Raw genomic sequence first — 22,601 nt, forward strand, 5'->3', positions numbered from 1 at the left:
AAACGACCGGGGTCCTTGCTGGATGGTGACTTCTTGTTCACACGTGTTGCGTTTGGCATGCCTTTCTGATCAAATGGATCATTTTGTCAATTCTTTTCATTGTATGTCAGGGTAGACAACTGGTGTCATTGTTTATAACTCCCATCTGCAATTTAAAATAATGTTTTTGGAAAAAGTACTGAAAAACTCAGTAAGAAACTTTCCTTTTTACTAATCCAGGTCATGCCTATGGAAAAATGTTCATAGCAGTTTTGATCTTTTTTCCCAGTTATTTTGAAATGTATCTGATATAGTTAATGTCAAGTGTCACCTCATTAAAACACAATCTAGTCTCAGAAGGTTATATCGCTCTTTACTTTGCTTTTTTAACCTGTGGATAAGGTATGGTCATCTTCACAGCCAGGACCTTACAATCTGCTACATTCTTTTTGATCACTGCATAAAATGACTTGGCCTGCATGCACTTAGTTTATTCAACTAACTAACATTCAGATAGTTATACTTTTCCACCTCTTCCTTCTATAAGCAAGACTTATTAAACATTCCTAAAAACTTTCTTTGCATTTCTATATATTTTTTTAAATAGAAGCATGTTTTATTTATTTTTATTTGTTTGTTTGTTTAGTTTAATACATGCACTGGGTATAGTCAGAAGCGCGGGAGGGTGAGAGGATTCACCAGAGCCAGAGCGGGGAGCAGAGCAGGCAGAAGGACCGAAGTACACTGCTGAGGGGAGCAGCAGGCGGCAGGAGAGGTCTGCGCACTTCTGGAGGCCGGGGAGCAGCTGGGGATCGAACCGGCACCGCAGAGGCCGCGGGCGGCTTCACAACCCAGCGCTCAACCGCTGCGCCACCGGGGAGGCCCGCATTTCTATATTATTGCTCTTCATCAATAGGCTAGGATCCTAGGACCAAGATTACTGGTAAAACATACGTTTAGTTGTTATCATTTAAATTTTTTTTTTTTTTTATGTATACAAGAACTGGGATGGAGGCCAAAGGTGTGGGGTAGGGGTGAACGGATTCACCAGAAAGAGTGGGGAGCAGAACAGGCAGATCACTGAAATCCAATGCTGAGGGGAGCAGCGGTTGAGACAGGAGAGGTCTGTAGCGTCACATGTGGGTCAGCTCCCTGGCCAGGGATCGAACTCAGGCCCCAGTGGCTGGTGATAGTTTGATAGCACGGAGGCTTTAACCCCTGTGCCACCAGTGAGGCCCTACATTTAGTTATTTATAATTATTTTTTTATTTGCTTGTTTACTGTTGCATAATCTTTTTTGTTTGCTTGTTCACCGCTCTTTAAAAATGTAAAAAGCATTCTTAGCTCACAGGCCATCCAAACCTAATTTGCTTAGTTTTCCTGTATTTGCAGAGGTGGGGGGATAAGATTGTTGGGCTCCCCAGGGCAAAGTCAGAAGTGGAGTCTCTGAGGAAGACAGGAAGTCTTATAGAAAACATTAGAATACATTAGTTCTAGACATACTGTAGTACTCTATTCACCCTGAAATGAAACAAAACATTGCGCGCTGCTGCATGAGGTAACAAGCGCATGCAGTTAGGGCAATTTTGCAATGAAACTGGCTTCCAAATGGCTTCATTTAGGGTTGGCTCATGTCCTTCGACCTTTGCACCTTTGCAAGCTGCCTCTGTCCTGGTCTATATGGACAACTCTTTCCAGACGTCTCAATTCCCGTTTTTCCCTGGGCTTGGAAATTTTGTCCTTCACCTCTCAAAAAAGGAGACATTTTTCTGGGTAATGTCATTAATCTTTTTCTCCCCAGCACATTCCAGGGGTGACTAGAATAGAGCTTCCCAGAGGTTCAAAACGAAAGCCTTTCATTTCTTTCTAGAAGGTCCTCAATGCCGTAGACTTTGCTGGGTAGCTGTCATAAGGTTACTGATATCACGGAACTGGGTATGCGAGGGCCAGATACCATGGCACTGGGGTTTGCAACAAGATTTCCTGCAAATCAGTTGGCAAGGACACAGGAGATAAACTCAAATCTGCTTCCCTAACTAAGAAAGGGGATGAGGTTCTATAGGATTTTGGGGATCAGGATTAACAACAAAGGAGTTCAATTTTATTGGCTTAAGGAGTTGGTTGGGGCAAAGACATGTGGAGACTTGGTCAGGTTCAAGTGGTAGTTATAGGGCCGCTTAAACAAAGAGCAGTATGAGGAGACTTTCTTCAGATACCCGGGTTTGAGGGGCTCTGTTGGCCCTTTGCCTCTGGGTGGCCCCTCTTCTCTGCATTTGCAGTCTCCTGGCTCCAGCTGCCTGGGGACTCAGCTCAACATGAGTAGAGAAACCTGCAGGCACTGATGTCCTTGTGAAAAACAAGTGTCAGAGGAAAGTTTAGATACCTTTTCCCCCCCACTTTTGTGATTTAAATTCTGAAAGCAATTTAACCATTTAGCCTCAGTCACATTGAGTGTACCTGGAATGTGGTGGTTCTCCATTCAAGTTTTCCAGAACTGAGTTCAGAATCCTATTAGGTCTGAGCTAAAGGAAGGAGGGCTGGAGGATCTGTGGTGCAAGGGCCACCTTGGAATGGAAATGACCTCACAGTGTGCAAAACACACAGAAAGTGGGCCCCTGAGTCCTGTCTGGGGAATCAGGGAGGGCTTCTTAGAGGAGGTGATTCCAAGCTGGGATGGGAAGGTTGTCTGGAAAAGTGGGTGAGGAATGTGGCCTCTAACTTCACAGACCGTCCAGCACCAAGCTTTCTGTGCCTTTCATGTTTGCTTGGATGTAGGCCTGTGGCTTCTCCAGCACCAATGCTCAGCTCAGCAAAACCCTCCTCAGTCCAGAACGTTTCTGGCCCATGTTAGCCGGGGAGAGGAGTGAGAACTAAACCTTCCTCAGTGAGGCCAACACTGAGAACTCTCATTCACTTGGACCGGTGGTCGCAGACTAAGGGCGGGGAGAAGGCGGCACAGAGGTGCCCGCTTGCTCAGCGGGTACTTGGTAAATGGGTGACTTTTCAGCCACCTGATGGGAAAATGAAATAATGGTCTTCCTAAAAATAAATAACACTACTGTTTAGCCTGTCAAAATATGCATGGCTCCGTTCCTGGCAAATCTGGCTGTGGTTCTCTGATGGCGGGGAGATGCAGGTGCCACCAGGCCTGAGAGGCTGAACCTCGACCCTTTACAGCTGCAGGCCTCACCCAGGCACCACCCAATCCCACCCCAGGGTGGGGCCCTGCCACCTCCTGAACTCATATTGGCTTCAACCTGTTCATGGGTCACGCAAAGGGATTTAGAGTTATGCCAAGCCATATGTGACTTTACACCTACCACTAACAAGTGTTCTCTCTTATGTAAATATGTATGTATCAAGACATGTAAGATATATGTTTTTATAATTTATGAATATGTGTGTCCAAAATGTTTTAAATATGTGGAAGTTTATCTATACACATACGTCTAAGCATATATTTATAAATGTAAATATAAAGCATAATTTTCAAACAGAAATTGAAATTCAGATCTCAAGGGGAACTTTTAACACAGTAACTTGGATAAAGCACAGTTTGAAGTAAATTTTCATCAGAGAACTGTTGGGTATTGTCTATTTCTCCAGGCTGGTTTCCCATGGGCAGGCTTTTAGGAAAGGCACAGAGTTTTTAGGAAAAAGCACACAGTTCGTTGAATCTTGTTTGAGAGCAGGAGTCATAGTTACAGCATCACCTGTCTGATGGGAAGACTACATGGTTTGATGATAGAATATATGTGGGTTCATCATGTGTGTGGGCATTTCAGAAGTTTTCCTGAGAGTCTCCTGTAACATGATCTCATCGAGTCTGTTCAGGGGAACTATGTTCAGGGATGTAATTAAATTTGTTACCAGAACAGATGACTGGATCCAGAAGATGTGGTGTGTATGTATACACAGTGGAATACTACTCAGCGATCAAAAAAGATAAACTCATGCCATTTATGTCCACATGGATGCAGCTTGAAAGGATAATGTTAAGTGAAATAAGTCAGAGGGAGAAAAATAAATACTAATTCATGGAATATAAAATAACAAAATTAATAGTCAGATAAATACCAGCTGAAAAACTAACCCTTGACAACTGAGTACAGAACTGAAACAGCAAGGGTGGGTGTGGGGGAGTGGAAAGAATCAAGAGGGGAGGAAGCACAATGGTCTGTGGAGGTGGAATATGGGTGAGTTGGTGGTGGGTACACCATGGTGGTCATCCCTGATGGGGTGCCTCAGCATGACTCAGTTAAAAATAAATAATAAATAAAAAGTAAAAATAACTAAGTAAAACATGTTGCAAGTACAGCAGATTATCATTCAGGAGAAAATGAAAATCATTTTAACGGCAAAAATAACCCAGATATCATTTCCAGTCTTTTTCAATTTTTGGTGAATTCCATGAGAGTTGATTACTAGGTCTTGCTGGAAAAAAATGCAAGTTCAGTCTATACAATGACTGGAGGACAGCAGGAGGGGTGAGTTACACAGCAATAAAAGACCTTCCCCAAGTCTCTCAGCTTCTGACTTTATTCCAAAATTCAAATTTAAATTTAGCTGTTAGTGGGGAAGCCCAAGGCCTTCCACCAAGACGATTTATTTCAACTGTTATTATGTGCACGTTTTCAAATGTGCACAGATGGAGAGATTATAGGATAATGAACACACATTTACTCATCTCCAGGTTAAAGAATTTTCCATATTTTGCTGTACTTGTTCATCTACCCTTGTTTATCCTCTAAGAAAAGTTTGACTGTCATTTTTAAAGCTAGATCTTTATATTTTATTCCATGCTTAAATACTTCCCTAAATATAAAAGGTAAGGAAAATTTGTTTCATAACCACATTATTGTTGCAAACAGTATCAATAATTCTTCAATATTACCCAATTTCCAGTCTATAATTAAATTACCCGAGCTGTCTAAAAATTGCCTTTCACATAAAGATCAGTGGACTAGAACAGAATTGGGAATTTAGAACCTATGCATCTATGGCTAATCGGTTTTTGACAAAGTCGCCAAAAACACTCAGTAAGGGAAGAACAGTCTCTTCAACACATGGTCCTGAGACAACTAAGTGTCAGTGTGCAAAACAGTGAAGTTGGACCCTTACCTCACACTAGATATACAAATTAAATTAAAATGGGTGCAAGGCCCACATACTTAGGTTTTGTGAACACACAAGCTAAAATTATAAAAACCTCATAAGGAAACCTTGAGCAAATTTTCATAACCTGGGATTTGGCGATGGTTTCTTACATATAACATGAAAAGCACAAGAAACAAAGAGAAAAGAGACCAATTGGATTTCGTCAAAACGAAAAAATTTGTGCATCAAAGGACATTCTCAAGAGAGCAAATAGATAACCCAAAGAATGGGAGAAAATATTTGCAAATCATAAGTCTAAGATTCTAGTATCCAAAAATCAGTAAAGAACTGATTAGAAGATGCCAAAAACCTTGAGTAGACATGTCTTCAGAAAAGATACAGACATGGCCAATAAGCACATGAAAAGATGCTAAATAGCAAGTGTTAGAGGAATGCAAGTGCATACCACAGGGAGATGCCACTTCACACCTAATATGGTCATACTTGGGAAAAAACGGAAAATAACAAGTGGGCAGGAATGTGAGCAAGTGGTGGCACAAGTGAAATGATGTAGCTGCGTGGGAAGTTTGGCAGGTCCTTTGTAAGTTATCCTATGGCCCAGGGAGCCATTCCTGAATAAATATTTACCCAAATAATTGAACACAGGCATTGAAGCAAGTATGTGTGCGGGAATGCTCGTAGCAGCACTATCCACAATTGCCAGAGGTGGTGACACCGCAAGTGCACAACATGCTGAAGGATGCACCAGCACCAAGCAGTCTCTTCCACGGTGGGGTTATTCTAGCATAAAAATGAGTGAGTCCTGACACAGGCTGCAACATGCATGATGCCAAGGGAAGGAGCAGACACACAAAAGGCTCATGTTGTACAATCCCATTTACAGGAAATATCTAGAAAGGGCAAATCCATAAAGACAAAGGAGGCCTCCAAAGGTTGGGGGGAGGGGAGCGGGGAGCACTTAATGGGAAGTGCTTCCTTTTGGGGTGATGAGTTTCTGGAAGGCGACAGCCGAGATGATGTCCCACCTCGTGACTGTGCTAAGTTTCCCTGAATTGGACTCTTTGAAATGGTTAAGAGGGTGACTCCACATCAGATACTCTTTACCGCGATTTCAAAAACTGAAGACCAGTCTTTCAACAGTTGGTTTGTGTGAATCAGAACGTGAGGACTTTTCCCATGTGCGTGGTTTGTTTTAACACTATGAAGCTTCCTGCCTTTTAAGGGAAGGCGGTGGGTTGTTGTAGGGACTGGGCCAGGGTGTGCTAGAATGTTCCATGTTGTAGCTTGTGTGAGCGCTCGTGGTGTTGTTCAGTGTGCTCCTGTGAAGCAGAAATGAGCACTGGGGTGCTGGCCCCGGTCTGCTTTCTGCTGAGCCCACTGTCTGGGCTGCGTCCTTGTGCTGGCCTACGCCAGAGGCCCCGAGTCTGCTGCTCTGCTGCCAGGGGATGCCCGGTGGAGCCCAGTGCAGAGTCACATGGCCACGTGCTGGCTTTGTCTCCCCGGCGGCCGGGCGGGGGACTGGACTGGGCGGCCAAGCGTGGTTTGCTTGGACAAGTTTTAGCTTGTGGCGTTTGGTATGGACATGGAGACCCACGACTCTGTCAACGCAATTGACAAAACTCTGAGTCACCAGGTGCCGCTGTCCCTCCGGCCGCAGGCCCGCCCTCCTCAGGTGGCAGCCACACCGCTGCTTCCGGCCTCTCGTCCCCCACGGTCCACATCGCTGGGCCCTCTCACCTGCTCCTCCTCTCCCCGGGGTCCGCTTCTCTCATCCATAGCCGAGCTGAATTCACGCATCCTTGCCACCTGGGCTTCAGTGAGACTTCCTTGGGCAACTTTCTGTGATCCCGGGTCAGGTCACACGCTCCAGCTAGGGGTCCTTGAGGGGCCCGGTGGCACCCTTTGCTCCATGCGATGGGTGAATTCTCTGACAAAGCTCCGATAGCGTCGGCCACACTTCACTGCGCTGCGTGGCAGGAGCTGCACCCGGCTTTCCTGCCCCTTCCCTGCACCCAGCCTGGTGTCGGGAGCACACTCTGGATGGGTGAACTCTTGGGTGGGCTAGAGCGTGCACCCCAGGACGGTTATTAGCATGTCGACACCTCAGCCTGTGGGTTTCGCCCCTGCACCCTGAACACAGTGACGCCTGCCTCAGGGTCACTGGACCTGTTCACCCACGTCCTGTATTTTAGCCAATTGCTTCTCAAAAATTCAGATTTACCCCCCAGGGCCTCTGGGTATTGGGAAAGGGAGCAGAGGCCCCATAGTGAGCATGAGGATTGGGTTTCTGGGCAGGGGTTGGGCTGGGGGAGGGGGCAGGGATGCTTGTTGTGCCTGGCTGTTCCCAGCTTGGTCACAGGCGGGGACCTCACCAGTCCTGACCTGGCCTTGAGGCATTTTTAAGGGGTGAACGTAATCCTGTCTGTGAGGGAAGTTGGGGTGCAATGCTCGGCGCGGCCAGGTCCTGAGGTGTTTCATAAAAGCACGAGGAAGGAGGGAAAGGGTCTGGTAGCTGAGTGCCTGTGACTCACCTGCACCAAGGAAGGAATTCCTGAGCATCTTTGTAGAAGTCGCTCGGCGGCTCAGTTAAACTTGAGTACTGATACCTGTTTCTTATTGGCCACAAAAGGGCACATGCTGCGTGATCCACTGGATGAGGCTCCGAGAATAGGCGTGTTTATAGACAGAAGCAGAATGGTGCTTCTCAGAGGCTGGGGAGGGGGCTAGGTGGGGAGCTAATGGGCGTAGAGTTTCCCACATCTACTTGGCTACAGCAGGTGATTCATGGATCAGGCCGCATGCCCTGTCGATCCTCACACAGAATGAAGGGTATTTGTAGACAGAGAGAGGGTGGGGCAAGGTTATAGCAGAAGAATCAGTTATCTCAAGGGAAGCCCCCATCCCTCCCCGTCAGGCAGGGGGTCCTGTCATGCAGGTGACCTTCTGAGGGGGAATTCCAGAGAGCATGGTTTAGGGTGACACCTGGGGAGAGGCTGAGACTGAAATAGGTGTTAAGTCTGGGTGGGGGCTGGCATGGGGGGTGCATTTGGGGGATTTCCCCCCGTTATTGCGACAGTTCCTTCTGTTGAGCCGGGGACCATCCTTCTGTGGAGAGGGCTTCAGCCCTTGATGGGCATCTGGAATAAAATGAGAGAAAGAGACTGGAATGAAGGTTTTTATTTTACATTGTTATGTTTGTTTTAATTTTATATTTTTTAATTGTGGTAAAATATACGCAGCGAAGGGGGAGACTGTACTCGGAAAGGGCATGTGGGCAGGAGGCGGGGGGCACTTTCGTCACACATTCTCTTAGGCAGACGGGCACTGGGAGAGAACACATGTGAGTGTGGGAAATGGATTCACTGGGGGCAGGGGGGAGTCCCCTACACTGGCTTCCCTCGACCAGCTTGGGGAAGAGAGGAACAGATGCCTCAGAGATAACATGCCCACAGATCCTTGGGGATCCTCTGGGAGCTCATTCATGGGCAGGTTCTGGGGGTCTGCAGCGGGACCCTACATTTACACTCCTGCCAAGACCCCAGGTGGTGCCAACCCTGCTCGTCGGGGACTCTGCGTGGCTAGGGCTGTCCCGCCCTGTCCGAGGGGCAGCCGCTGGACACACGTGGCTGTGACACGCTTGAAATGTGGCTCGTCCAGACCAGCTCCACTGGAGTGTCAAAGCCACATTGACTTGAAGGCTGAGTGTGAAAAGGAGGATGTAAATGACCTCACTTCTATGTTGGTGACTGCAGAAGTGGTCACCTGGGGCATCTCTTGGGTTCGGCAAATACGAAAGTGAATTTCATCTGTTTGTTTTTAAAATGTGGCCACTAGAAAATTGAAAACTACCTATTGCCTCGAATTGTATTTCCGGAGTCAGCGTCGCACACATTGCACCCAGGCCCTTCTGAGGACCTACAGATCAGGCAGTAGATCTGAGCCTCACCTGCTGTTATGAGGGCGGGGCCCAGGAGGGGCTGAGGAGCGGCCACGTGGGAGGGAAGGAGGACTTGTCAGTCCAGGGACTGAGGAACGCTGATTTAGTTAACCTTGGAGCCCAACCCCGACATTCTCGAGTCTCGCTCAGGTGGATGTTCCTCTTATGTTGTTCACCTTCTTCTTGGGTGCTGCCCCCGGGACTCCGGGGTGCAGACAGTAGACACCTCCACAACCAGAGACTCAGCCCAGCCAGACACCCCACAGACACCCACTCGGGCAGGCTGGAATCACTGGGCACGCTCTTTCAAGGCTCATATTTACTATTGCAAAAACTGGGATTTTTGCTTTAAATGGTTTACGTATGATATAACACCGTGACCCTAACCTGCAAAACTTGCACTGTAATTTGGTAATTATTACGCATTTCCTTATCTATGCTCTGTTACATAATCTGCGTGTTATCCAATCTCTACCACTGCTGTAAACTCATCTTTCAAACAGGAGGGTCATGTCTCACTATGGGATGGTTCAATCTAGTCAGAGAGTTGACATGAGCATTAAAAGAGGGTGAAAAAAGGGAAACTAGAACAGAGCGAGACTAGATTTAAAACCTCCGAGTGCTGCTTCCAGTGTTTATCTTACGAGTAGAGGAGCCAGGAAAGTGTTGTGTGTTCTTTTTGGCGATGGTCAGTTAGGGGAGGCGGCAAGGGGAGGTTCCTGGAAAGCTCAGGACAACCAGGTTATTACACCCGTAGGCCCCAGGGACAGGGTCAGGGAAGGTCACGCAGGCCACAAGAAGCCCCAAGCTTGGTCAGGACAAAGATGCAGCAGGAATCGTGCTCTTTACTGGATGTTTCATGGACCGGCAAATCTGGGCAGGGCAGATGGCGTAGGCTTGGCTAGATGGCATCATTTTGTCAGACTCTCAGGCCTACAGTGTGTCCAGTGTCCTGGTCCCTGGCCCTGGGGTGGTCAAGGGGAAGGTCTATGGCTGACCTGGCTCTGGGTTGGTTACTTTGCACATGAATGGCAATGGACTGGACCCTTTGATGTTGCCAAGAGTTGGCTAGTCTAGGGAGGGGCCGTCTGTCCCCAGCCAGAAGGTCTTTCAACATGTCAGAACATCATAATGTACAAAAATAAAATGTATGACCAGTACAGGAAATGCTGTCTTTTCTCAGGGAAATCCCTGGGAATAGAGTACCTGGCTTTTGTGGGTGTTCATTTTTTGAAGAAATGGCCACAGGATTCTCTAGCTCCAGGAGAGTTCTGGCTCTCTGAAAGCTCACAGGATTTGTATTGTAATAGGTGTATTAATAAAATTGTGGTTTTAATCGAATTTCTTTAATGACAAGTGACATAAAGCATTTTTCCCTTGGGCCTGTTTTTCCTCTGTTTTCTTTGGGGCAGATTGTTTAAATCTTTATCTTTTTAAATTGGTTTTTTTTCTTCCTCATTATTGAGTTGGAGCATTCTTTCTGTACTCTGGATATAAATCTTTTATCAGCGATAGGCCCTGCAAATATTTTTTTCCCAGTCTGTGCATAGACTTTTTTAAAAATAAAAATTGTATTTGAGAATAGATTTAGATTTCCAGCAAAATTGGAAAAATGGTTTAAAAAAATCCTCTGTATCCTATACCTCTTTCCCCTGTGGTTAACATCTCACATGATTATTGTGTGTTTATCACAACCAGTGAGCCAATGCTGATAGATTATGAACAACTAAAATCTATATATCATCCAGATCTCATTATTTTTAATGAGATATAATACATTTTCCTGTATTGTCTTTTCCAGAACCCCATCCAGGATGTAACACCACACTTCGTTCTTATGTCTCTGTCTCCTCCAGACTAAACATAGTTTATATTTTTATTTATTCAAAGCATCAGGCCTCAGACTGTCCTTGTCGTTGCTGACCTCGAACGTGCTTACATGTGCTGGTTAGGCACTTTGTAGATGGTAATTCAATTTGAGTTTATCCGAATGTTTGTCATGATCAGACCAGAGTTTCAGATTTTCACAGAACACCCAAAGTTAATGTCATTTCTTGCTTGGGGATATCCAATTGATGAAAACACTCTCCATCAATTTCCTTTGCATCTTTGTACACAAAGAAGCATCATTCTGTGCATTAATTTCTGGACTTTTTATTTGATTCTATTGACCTATTTATGAACTACTCGATTACCCCAGCTTTTTACAAAAATATTGATTTATTTATGCATATAAGAACTGGGGTGGAGGCCAGAGGTGTGGGAGGGTGAGAGGATTCACCAGAGACAGAGCAGGGAGCAGAACAGGCAGACAGAGGGTCCAAAACACTGCTGACGGGAGCAGTGGGCAAGACATGAAAGGTCTACCTCACCTTGTGGGTATCTTCCTGGTCAGCCTGGGATCCAACCTGCACGGTAGAGGCTGCAGACAAAGTCACAGAGCTGCGCTCAACCCCCTGTGCCACCAGGGAGGCCCATACCCTAGCTTTTTAATACGTCTTGAAGTGAGGTAGTGTTTGGCCTCTGTCTTGCTTAGTTCAGCTGCAATAACAGGATAGTGCACATTGGGTGGCTTATAAACCACAGACATTCATTTTTCACTGTTCTGGATATTGGATGTGGGAGATTAAGTTATCAAAGGCTCAGGTGCTGCTGAGAGTACTCTTCGGGGTTGTAGACTGACAAATTCTTGTATCCTTTCTGGTGAACAGAGACTCAGCGAGCAGAAGCAAGCTATTAGCAACGCTCTCTAACCACTGAGCTAACAAGCCATGTACAAGAGGAAGCAAGTTATACGTTGATGCCTATAAAGCCACTAATCCCATTCCTGAGGGCCCCATCCTCAAAACCTCCTCTGATACTAACTATTGCTCCAAATCCCACCTCTTAATACCATCATACCAAAAGGAAGAGTTTAACATATGAATTTGGGAGGAATATAAATGTTCAGTTTATAACATTTACAACTTTGTTCTTTTTTAAAAGTTGTTTTGGCTCTTACAGGTTTTTTACGTCTCCATATGAATCATAGAAATTTCAATTTTCCAATTTTCAGAAGAAAAGAATGTTGGGATATGGGTTGGATTGTGCTGAATCTATAGATCTATTTGGGGATTCGTATTTTAATAATTTTGTGTCTTCCAATTCATGAATTTTTTTTTATTTATTCAAATCATTAAAAGTTTTGAAGACCTCAGTGTACATTCTTTCACATCTTTTGCTGGAGCTATCATTTAAACATATCATGTTTTAAAAGAATATTTCATATGCACAATGCTACTTAAATGGTATTTGATATTCCAATTTCCAGTTGTTCACTCCTAGTATAGAAATGTTAGTGGGGAAATGAAGGAGCACCCAGAACCCCAAAATCTTGCATGCCCTAAATAGGTTTTGCCATCCACAGCATAAAGACAAAACATACCCTTAGTGCATAAGAATTTCAGTAGAAAAGAACTTCAATGGAATTAGTGTGCAATAGAGAGAGAAGAGAGAAAGCACATAGTTTCCCAATGAAACCCCCCAAGTTACTTATCCCCTCGTGCGTAAATGCCCAGCCAAGCAGGTTTAACCAAAGCAGGGCCACTGAAGCCTGAAAGCTTGCCAGCTGTCTATGGCACCTTCTGGCAGTGAACCACAGGAAAGGTGTAGATAGGGCCAGACAAGTCTGGAAGGAAAGGAACAAAATCAAAGCACATGTCAAGATAAAGGCTACCATGGTCAGCCTGCCCTCGGGTCTCTCAGACACATATCTTCTGTGTCCCCCAAGTCCTTGGTGCAAGCCCAAGACTGAGAAGCAAGTGTGGGTGCTTCTTCACATGTCTTTCTCTCTTTTTTATTTTATTTTATATATTTTTTACATCATTTTTCATTTTTGCACAATGTATGCATTTTCCTCTTGGTTATATTCCTCACACAATTCCCACCCCCCTTGTTTTGACCCTAATCCTTCCTTCCCAACCCCTTCCAATAGTGTGTCCCTGGTTAATAGTTGCTTGTTGATTTTTATTTTCACTTATTTAGGTTTCCTAAATCCCGGCTATGAGTGAGACCATCCAGTATTTTTCTTTTTCTTTCTGGCTTATTTTGCTGAGCATGATCCCTCTGCCCCATGTACCACCTCCAAGTCTCCTCTCCCCAGGTCCTTTCCCTGTCCTTTTTAGCTTTCCCTGGCTGCTCCGCTCCACCCTTCCTTAGGTGGGGGCAGGGAGCATGAAACCTCCCCTTCCTGTGGAGATTACACTGTTATAAAAGAACAACTTTGTTTGAGTATTGATCTTGTCTTCTGCAACCCTGCTGAACTTATTTGTTTAAGAGATTTTTGTAGATTTTGTTGGGATTTCTACAGAGATGCTCATGTCTGTGAATAACAGATTTTTCCTTTTCTTTCCAACCTGAATGCTTTTTCTTTTTCTTGCCTGATTGCACTGGATAGAATCTCTAGAAGTTGCATAAGCGTGATGAGACAGCCATCCTTGACTTCTATCTGATCTTAGAAGTAAACATGCAGTTCTTCACCATTAAGTGTGATTTTGCTGTAACTTTTGGGTAGATGTCCTTTCTTAGGTTGAGAAACTTCTTTTCTTATCCTACTTTGCAAAGAATTTTTCTCAGGTATGGATGCTGTATTCTGTCAAATATACTTTCTGTGTCTGTGAGATGATTGCATGGCTTTACTTTTTTAGTTAATTTATATGGTGAGTTACCCTGATTAATTTTTTTTTAATGTTAAAATAGACTTACTTTCCTGGGGTAAATCCCACTTCGTTTGGTGTATTATATTTTTATGTTATACATATATGTAATCTATATCTTTTTGTATATTTATATTATTGAATTTGATTTGCTAAACATTTGGCATCCGTGCTGCTGAGAGGTATTGTTCTATAGTCTTTTGCTTTCTTGTAGTGTCTGTCTAGTTATACTGTATGGCAATGCTACTTTCATGGATTGATTCTATGATGTAACTTTGGGTGTTTTATTGGGAAACTGTGTCCTTTCTCTCTTCTCTCTCTCTATTGCACACTAATTCTGTTGAAGTTCTTTTAGACTGAATGAATCAGGAAGTGCCCTGTACTTCTATTCTTAGAGTATATTGTGTTTAGTCTCCAGTATATATTCCAGAATAATAATTTGTCTTATTTCTTCCTCCCATGTCCGGTAGCAATTATCAGTAGCCTGTGCTTAAGGTTTTATTTGTAGAAAAGAAAATCACAAATTTAGTTTAATTAAAAATATAGTTTAGGGTCTCTCCTTGTGGCGCAGTGGATGAGCGCTGAGCTGCGAAGCTGTGCACAGCCTCTGCAGCACACGTTTGATCCCAGGCCAGCCGCCAGCAAGGGTCCCACATAGTGCACAGACCTCTCCCGCCACACCTGCTGCTCCCCTCCCACGCCTGCTGCTCCTCTCAGCAGTGTACTTCGCCAGTCTGCCTGTTCTGTTCCCTGCTCTGGCTCTGGTGATTTCTCTCACCCTCCCGCACTTCTGACTGTACCCAGTGCTTGTATAAATAAATAAATAAATCTTAAAAAAAAAAAAAGACCCTGCCAGGCATTGCAGAGAGCCTCAGGAATTCTACCTGTACTGCCTGGAAGGTGGTGGGGGCCAGGGACTTCAAGTGCTTCCTTGGCACCCGAAATGCCAATATTTTTGCTGGGCTGTCTTTGGTAGTCTGAGGGTAAAATACAAATTTTACTTTGAGACAAATTTCAACAATATCAGTTTTATTGAAAAAAACTTTTTTAAGGGAGAAAGCACAAATAAACAGGATCATCAATGAAAGAGGAGAAATCACAACGGACACAGCAGAAATCAAAAGAATAATCAGTAACTACTATGAACAGTTATATGGAAACAAGTTTAACAATCTAGAGGAGATGGACAAATTCCTACAACTCTACAATCACCCAAAGCTAGATAAAGAAGAAATAGAACACCTAAACAGACCAATTACAATTAGCGAAATTGAAATGGTAATAAAAAACCTCCCCAAAAACAAAAGCCCAGGACCTGATGGATTTACAAATGAATTCTACCAAACATTCAGAGACGAATTAGTGCCTATCCTTCACAAACTCTTCCAAAAAATTGAGAAGGAAGGGACAATACCAAACACGTTTTATGAAGCCAACATTACACTAATACCAAAACCGAACAAGGACAACACAAAAAAGGAAAACTACAGGCCAATCTCCCTAATGAACACTGATGCAAAAATCCTCAATAAAATTTTAGCTATCAGAATCCAACAATGTATCCATAAGATAATTCACCACGACCAAGTTGGATTCATTCCAGGGGCACAAGGATGGTTTAACATCCGAAAATCAATCAACGTTATCCAACACATCAACAAAAAGAAATATAAAAACCATATGATAATATCAATAGATGCTGAGAAAGCTTTCGACAAAGTGCAACACCCATTCATGATAAAAGCCCTTGAAATTCTTGGGATACAAGGAACATACCTCAACATCATAAAGGCCATCTATGACAAGCCAACAGCCAGTATCATTCTCAATGGTGAAAAGCTGAAAGCAATTCCATTAAGATCTGGAACAAGACAAGGATGTCCACTCTCACCATTGCTTTTCAATATAATACTGGAAGTCCTAGCCAGGGCAATAAGACAAGAGAAAGACATCCAAGGAATCCAAATAGGAAAAGAAGAAGTCAAACTATCACTATTTGCAGACGATATGATATTATACATAGAGAACCCCAAAAACTCCACAGAAAAGCTAATTCAACTCATCAATCAGTTCAGTAAAGTGGCAGGATACAAAATCAACACGCAAAAGTCAGTAGCCTTCCTATACACAAACAATAAATCTGAAGAAGAAGAAATCAAAAAGACCATCCCTTTTGTTATTGAAACAAAAAAAATCAAATATTTGGGAATAAATCTAACAAAAGAGGTAAAGGACCTATACAAAGAAAACTATAAAACACTGTTAAAAGAAATAGAAGAAGACACAAAGAAATGGAGAGACGTCCCCTGCTCATGGATTGGAAGAATAAACATTATTAAAATGGCCATCCTACCAAAAGCAATATACAGATTCAATGCTATTCCAATCAAAATTTCAATGTCATTCTTCAAAGAAATAGAACAATTATTGATGAAATTCATATGGAATCACCAAAAACCCCGAATAGCCAAAGCTCTCCTGAAAAAAAAAAGAAGGGAATGGAGGCATCAGACTCCCAGACTTCAAACTATACTACAAAGCCATAATCATCAAAACTGCATGGTATTGGAACAAGAACAGACATACAGACCAATGGAATCGAATAGAAAATCCAGAAATAAACCCACAGATTTATGGTCAACTAATCTTTGACAAAGGAGCAAAGAATATGCATTGGAGCAAAGAAAGTTTGTTCAATAAATGGTGCTGGGAAAACTGGGTCGCTACATGCAAAAGAATGAAGCTTGACCACTACCTCACACCATACACAAAAATCAACTCAAAATGGATTAAAGAACTAGACATAAGACCTGAAACCATAAAATATATAGAAGGAAATATAGGCGAAACACTACGTGATTTGCACATCAAAGACTTCTTTACAGACACATCACCCAAAGCAGTGATAGTGAAGGCAAAGATAAACAGCTGGGACTACATCAAATTAAAGAGCTTTTGCACAGCAAAAGAGACAATAACAAAAACAAAGAGAAACCCCACCAACTGGGAGAACATTTTTGCACCCAACACTAATGATAAAGGACTGATCACAAAAATCTGCAAAGAGCTGATGAGACTCAACAACAACAAAGAAAATAATCCAGTCAAAAAATGGGCAGAAGAGCTTAAAAGAAACTTCTCTGAAGAGGAAATGCAAATGGCCAACAGGCATATGAAAAAATGTTCAACATCACTTGTCATCAGGGAAATGCAAATCAAAACTACCATGAGATACCATCTTACACCAGTGAGAATGGCACATATTAAAAAAACTAGCAACAACAAATGTTGGCGAGGGTGTGGAGAAAAAGGAACTCTTCTGCACTGTTGGTGGGAGTGCAAACTGGTCCAACCACTGTGGAAAGCTGTATGGAGATTTCTGGACCTACTAAACATAGAGCTTCCATATGATCCAGCAATTCCACTCCTAGGTATTTACCCAAAGGACACAGAAACATCAATTCCAAAGAACACCTGCACCCCTATGTTTATAGCAGCACTGTTTACAATAGCTAAGCTTTGGAAACAACCCAAATGCCCAAAAATAGATGACTGGATCAAGAAGATGTGGTACATATATACCATGGAATATTACTCAGCATTCAAAAAAGATAAACACATGCAATTTGCAGCAGCATGGATGGCGCTGGAAGGGATCATGCTCAGCGAAATAAGCCAAAAAGAAAAAGAAAAATACCGGATGGTCTCACTCATAGCAGGAATCTAGAAAACTTAAATAAGGGACCAGGAAAATGAATAACTATAAGAAAGTGAAAATCAAAATCAACAAAAAACTATGAACCAGAGACACTTTTAGGGGGGCGGGGTGGGAGGGGAGGGATTGGGGTCAGAATGGGGGGGCTGCAATTGTATGGGGAATATAACAATAAAATTTATTAAAAAAAAAAAATGTTCTGGAAAAAAAAAAATAAAAATGAACATTGATGTAAAAAATAAAAGAAAAATTTTAGAAAAGAAACTCTTGAAACTATCCAAAAAGAAGAACTCTCAGCGCAGTGGTCTGTTAGATTAATTAATGCATTTATGTAATAAATGTATCAAATAATATAAATAAAAAAAAAAGAAAAAAACTTTTTTAATCTTTCTGAGTCCTCAAGGTCTAAAAACATTGCTTAACAATTAGGTTTCTAAATGGGTATTGCAGTACAATTCACGGAATCTAAGCCAAAGAGCAAAAGTTACTGTTATCTGCCACCAACAAACAGTTGCCTGTGAATACACTACTCAGTAGCTACCGTTCTTGTGAGCCAATCATTGGCCACGAGTTAATCTTTCTTTTGAATGCATGAAAACACGCCCTCTCCTAGGGCAGGTTTTATACCTGTCCTGCCACCAACTGTTACACAAGGTTAGAATCCTTGGATCGCTCTGGGCTGCAGTTATATGATGGCTCCTGCGATTTTGACTGGTTTCCTGCCACTCTGTGTGTCTCTCCTGCTGACATCCGGCTTTGCAGAGGCAGGCAAGCTGCTGGTGGTGCCCATGGGCGGGAGCCACTGGTTCACCATGCGAGAGGTTGTGAAGGAGCTCCTCCACAGAGGACATGAGCTGGTCATGGTCTCGCCAGAGATGAATTTGCATGTGGACAGCCACCTCAACCTTACATTGAAGATTTATGCCACAGGTCACACAGCGGAGGAGGTGAACAAAGAATTGAAGATTTTTACGGATGATCAGTGGGAAGATAGAGGAAATGCTTTATTTGCTATGTTGAAAGCTCGCAGCTCTATTTTTGAATACTTTTTTTCACAATGTAGGGGTTTGTTTAAGGACAAAAAATTAGTGAAATTCTTAGAAGAGAATACTTTTGATGCTGTGTTTCTAGATCCTTTTGACATGTGTGGCTTAATTGTAGCCAAGTACCTGTCAGTCCCTTCTGTGATCTTCACCAGGAGAGCTTTTTGCCATTATACGGACGAAGGGACACAGAGTCCCAACCCTCTTTCTTACGTCCCTAGGACATTCTCGTTATTCTCAGATGTCATGACTTTCTGGGAGAGAATGCAGAATCATTACTTGCACATGCAGGAACATATATTTTGCCCCTATTTTCTCAAAACTGCTTTAGAGGTTGCCTCTGAGATCCTGCAAATACCCGTCACGCCCTACGATCTCTACAGCCATGTATCCATCTGGCTGATTCGAGCTGACTTTGTTTTGGAATATCCAAGACCCGTGATGCCAAACATGGTCTTCATTGGAGGCATCAACTGCCACCAGCTAAAACCACTGTCTAAGGTAAGTCACCTGTCCTTCAGCCTATCAAGAACAATCTGGCCATGACTTAAAACAACCCGGGTCCTTGCTGGATGGTGACTTCTTGTTCACACGTGTTGCGTTTGGCATGCCTTTCTGATCAAAGGGATCATTTTGTCAAATATTTTCATTGTATGTCAGGATAGACAACTGGTGTCATTGTTTATAACTCCCATGTGCAATTTAAAGTAATGTTTTTGGAAAAAGTACTGAAAAACTCAGTAAGAAACTTTCCTTTTTACTAATCCAGGTCATGCTTCTGGAAAAATGTTCATAGCAGTTTTGATCTTTTTTCCCAGTTATTTTGAAAGGTGTCTGATATGGTTAATGTCAAGTGTCACCTCATTAAAACACAATCTAGTCTCAGAAGGCTATATCGCTCTTTACTTTGCTTTTTTAACTTGTCGATAAGGTATGGCCATCTTCACAGCCTTAAAATCTGCTACATTCTTTTTGATCACTGCATAAAATGACTTGGCCTGCATGCACTTAGTTTATTCAACTAACTAACATTCAGATAGTTATATTTTTCCACTTCTTCCTTCTATAAGCAAGACTTATTAAACATTCTTAAAAACTCTCTTTGCCTTTCTATATTTTTGCTCTTCATCAATAGGCTAGGATCCTAGGAGCAAGATTACTGGTAAAACATACATTTAGTTGTTATCATTTAAAAATTTTTTTTTACTTATGTATACAAGAACTGGGATGGAGGCCAAAGTTGTGGGTGGAGGGGTGAAAGGATTCACCAGAAGGAGTGGGGAGCAGAACAGGCAGATCCACTGAAATCAATGCTGAGGGGAGCAGCGGTCGAGACAGGAGAGGTCTGTAGCATCACATGTGGGTCAGCTCCCTGGCCAGGGATGGAACTCAGGCTCCAGTGGCTGGTGATAGCTTGATAGCACAGAGATTTTAACCCCAGTGCCACCTTGAGGCCCTATATTTAGTTATTCATAATTATTTTGTATTTGCTTGTTTACTGTTGCATAATCTTTTTTATTTGCTTGTTCACCGCTCTTTAAAAATGTTAAAAGCATTCTTAGCTCACGGGCCATCCAAACCTAATTTGCTTAGTTTTCCTGTATTTGCAGAGGTGGGGGGACAAGATTTCTGGGCTCCCCAGGGCAAAGTCAGAAGTGGGGTCTCTGAGGAAGACAGGAAGTCTTATAGAAAACATTAGTTCTAGACATACTGTAGTACTCTATTCACCCTGAAATGAAACAAAACATTGCGCGCTGCAGCATGAGGTAACAAGCGCATGCAGTTAGGGCAATTTTGCAATGAAACTGGCTTCCAAATGGCTTCATTTAGGGTTGGCTCATTTCCTTCGACCTTTGCACCTTTGCAAGCTGCCTCTGTCCTGGTCTATATGGACAACTCTTTCCAGATGTCTCACTTCCCGCTTTTCCCTGGGCTTGGACATTTTGTCCTTCACCTCTCAAAAAAGGAGACATTTTCTGGGTGATGTCATTAATGTTTTTCTCCCCAGCACATTCCAGGGGTGACTAGAATAGAGCTTCCCAGAGGTTCAAAATTAAAGCCTTTCATTTCTTGCTAGAAGGTCCTCAATGCCATAGACTTTGCTGGGTAGCTGTCATGCAGGTTACTGATATCACGGAACTGGGTACGCGTGGGCCGGATACCATGGCACTGGGGTTTGCAACAAGAAGATTAACTGCAAATCAGTTGGCAAGGACACAGGAGATAAACTCAAACTGCTTCCCTAACTAAGAAAGGGGATGAGGTTCTATAGGATTTTGGGGATCAGGATTAACAACAAAGGAGTTCAATTTTATTGGCTTAAGAAGTGGGCTGAGGCAAAGACATGTGGAGACTTGGTCAGGTTCAAGGGGTAGTTATAGGGCCGTTTAAACAAGGAGCAGTATGAGGAGATTTTCTTCAGATACCTGGGTTTGGGGGCTCTGTTGGCCCTTTGCCTCTGGGTGGCCCCTCTTCTCTGCATTTCCGGTCTCCTGGCTCCAGCTGCCTGGGGACTCAGCTCAGCACTGCTGTCCTTGTGAAAAACAAATGTCAGAGGAAAGTTTAGATACCTTTTTTCCCCCACTTTTGTGATTTAAATTCTGAAAGCAATTTAACCATTTAGCCTCAGTCACATTGAGTGTACCTGGAATGTGGTGGTTCTCCATTCAAGTTTTCCAGAACTGAGTTCAGAATCCTATTAGGTCTGTGCTAAAGGAAGGAGGGCTGGAGGAGCTGTGGTGCAAGGGCCGCCTTGGAAATGGAAATGACCTCACAGTGTGCAAAACACACAGAAAGTGGGCCCCTGAGTCCTGTCTGGGGAATCAGGGAGGGCTTCCGAGAAGGTGATTCCAAGCTGGGATGGGAAGCTTGCCTGGAAAAGGGGGTGAGGAATGTGGCCTCTAACTTCACAGACCATCCAGCACCAAGCTTGCTGTGCCTTTCATGTTTGCTTGGATCTAAGCCAGTGGCTTCTCCAGCACCAACGCTCAGCTCAGCAAGCCACTCCTAAGTCCAGAACAGGTCTGGCCCACGTTAGCCTGGGAGAGGGGTGAGAACTAAACCTTCCTCAGTGAGGCCAACACTGAGAACTCTCATTCACATGGACCGGTGGTCGCAGACTAAGGGCGGGGAGAAGGCGGCACAGAGGTGCCCACTTGCTCAGCGGGTACTTTGTAAATGGGTGACTTTTCAGCCACCGATGGGAAAATGAAATAATGGTCTTCCTAAAAATAAATAACACTACTGTTTAGCCTGTCAAAATATGCATGGCTCCGTTCTTGGCAAATCTGGCTGTGGTTCTCCGATGGCAGGGAGATGCAGATGCCACCAGGCCTGAGAGGCTGAACCTCGCCCCTTACAGCTGCAGGCCTCACCCAGGCACCACCCAACCCCACCCCAGGGTGGGGCCCTGCCACCTCCTGAACTCATATTGGCTTCAACCTGTTCATGGGTCACGCAAAGGGATTTAGAGCTATACCAAGCCATATGTGACTTTATACCTACCACTAACAAGTGTTCTCTCTTATGTAAATATTTATGTATCAAGACATGTAAGATATATGGTTTTATAATTTATGAATATGTGTGTCCAAAATGTTTTAAATATATGGAAGGTTATCTATATTCATACATCTAAGCATATATTTATAAATGTAAATATAAAGCATAATTTTCAAACAGAAATTCAGATCTCAAGGGGAACTTTTAACATAGCACCTTGGATAAAGCACAGTTTGAAGTAAATTTTCATCAGAGAACTGATGGGTATTGTCTATTTCTCCAGGCTGGTTTCACATGGACAGGCTTTTAGGAAAGGCACAGAGTTTTTAGGAAAAGGCACACAGTTCGTTGAATCTTGTTTGAGAGCAGGAGTCATAGTTGCAGCATCACCTGTCTGATGGGAAGACTACATGGTTTGATGATAGAATATATGTGGGTTCATCATGTGTGTGGGCATTTCAGAAGTTTTCCTGAGAGTCTCCTGTAACATGATCTCATTGAGTCTGTTCAGAGGAATTATGTTCAGGGGTGTAATTAAATATGTTACCAGAACAGAGGACTGGATCCCGAAGATGTGGTGTGTATGTATACACAGTGGAATACTACTCAGCGAT

General features: G+C 43.3%; 1 protein-coding gene across 1 annotated transcript; it reads left to right on the top strand.

The window, feature by feature from the left end:
- The first annotated feature begins 18,062 nt into the window (after positions 1-18,062).
- Positions 18,063-19,032, top strand: LOC119255216 (UDP-glucuronosyltransferase 1A7-like). Its single transcript, XM_037522158.2, has one exon. It carries the CDS (start codon positions 18,133-18,135, stop codon positions 19,030-19,032), a length of 900 nt encoding a protein of 299 aa, XP_037378055.1. The 5' UTR covers positions 18,063-18,132.
- Positions 19,033-22,601: the final 3,569 nt, after the last annotated feature.

Source organism: Talpa occidentalis, unplaced genomic scaffold (genome assembly GCF_014898055.3).
Source record: "Talpa occidentalis isolate TD23 unplaced genomic scaffold, MPIMG_talOcc4v2.1 talOcc4.3, whole genome shotgun sequence".
NCBI lineage: Eukaryota > Metazoa > Chordata > Mammalia > Eulipotyphla > Talpidae > Talpa > Talpa occidentalis.

Bases quoted from the DNA above. Each gene is read 5' to 3' on its own strand.
- LOC119255216 (XM_037522158.2), top strand. From the start codon at position 18,133: ATGATGGCTCCTGCGATTTTGACTGGTTTCCTGCCACTCTGTGTGTCT.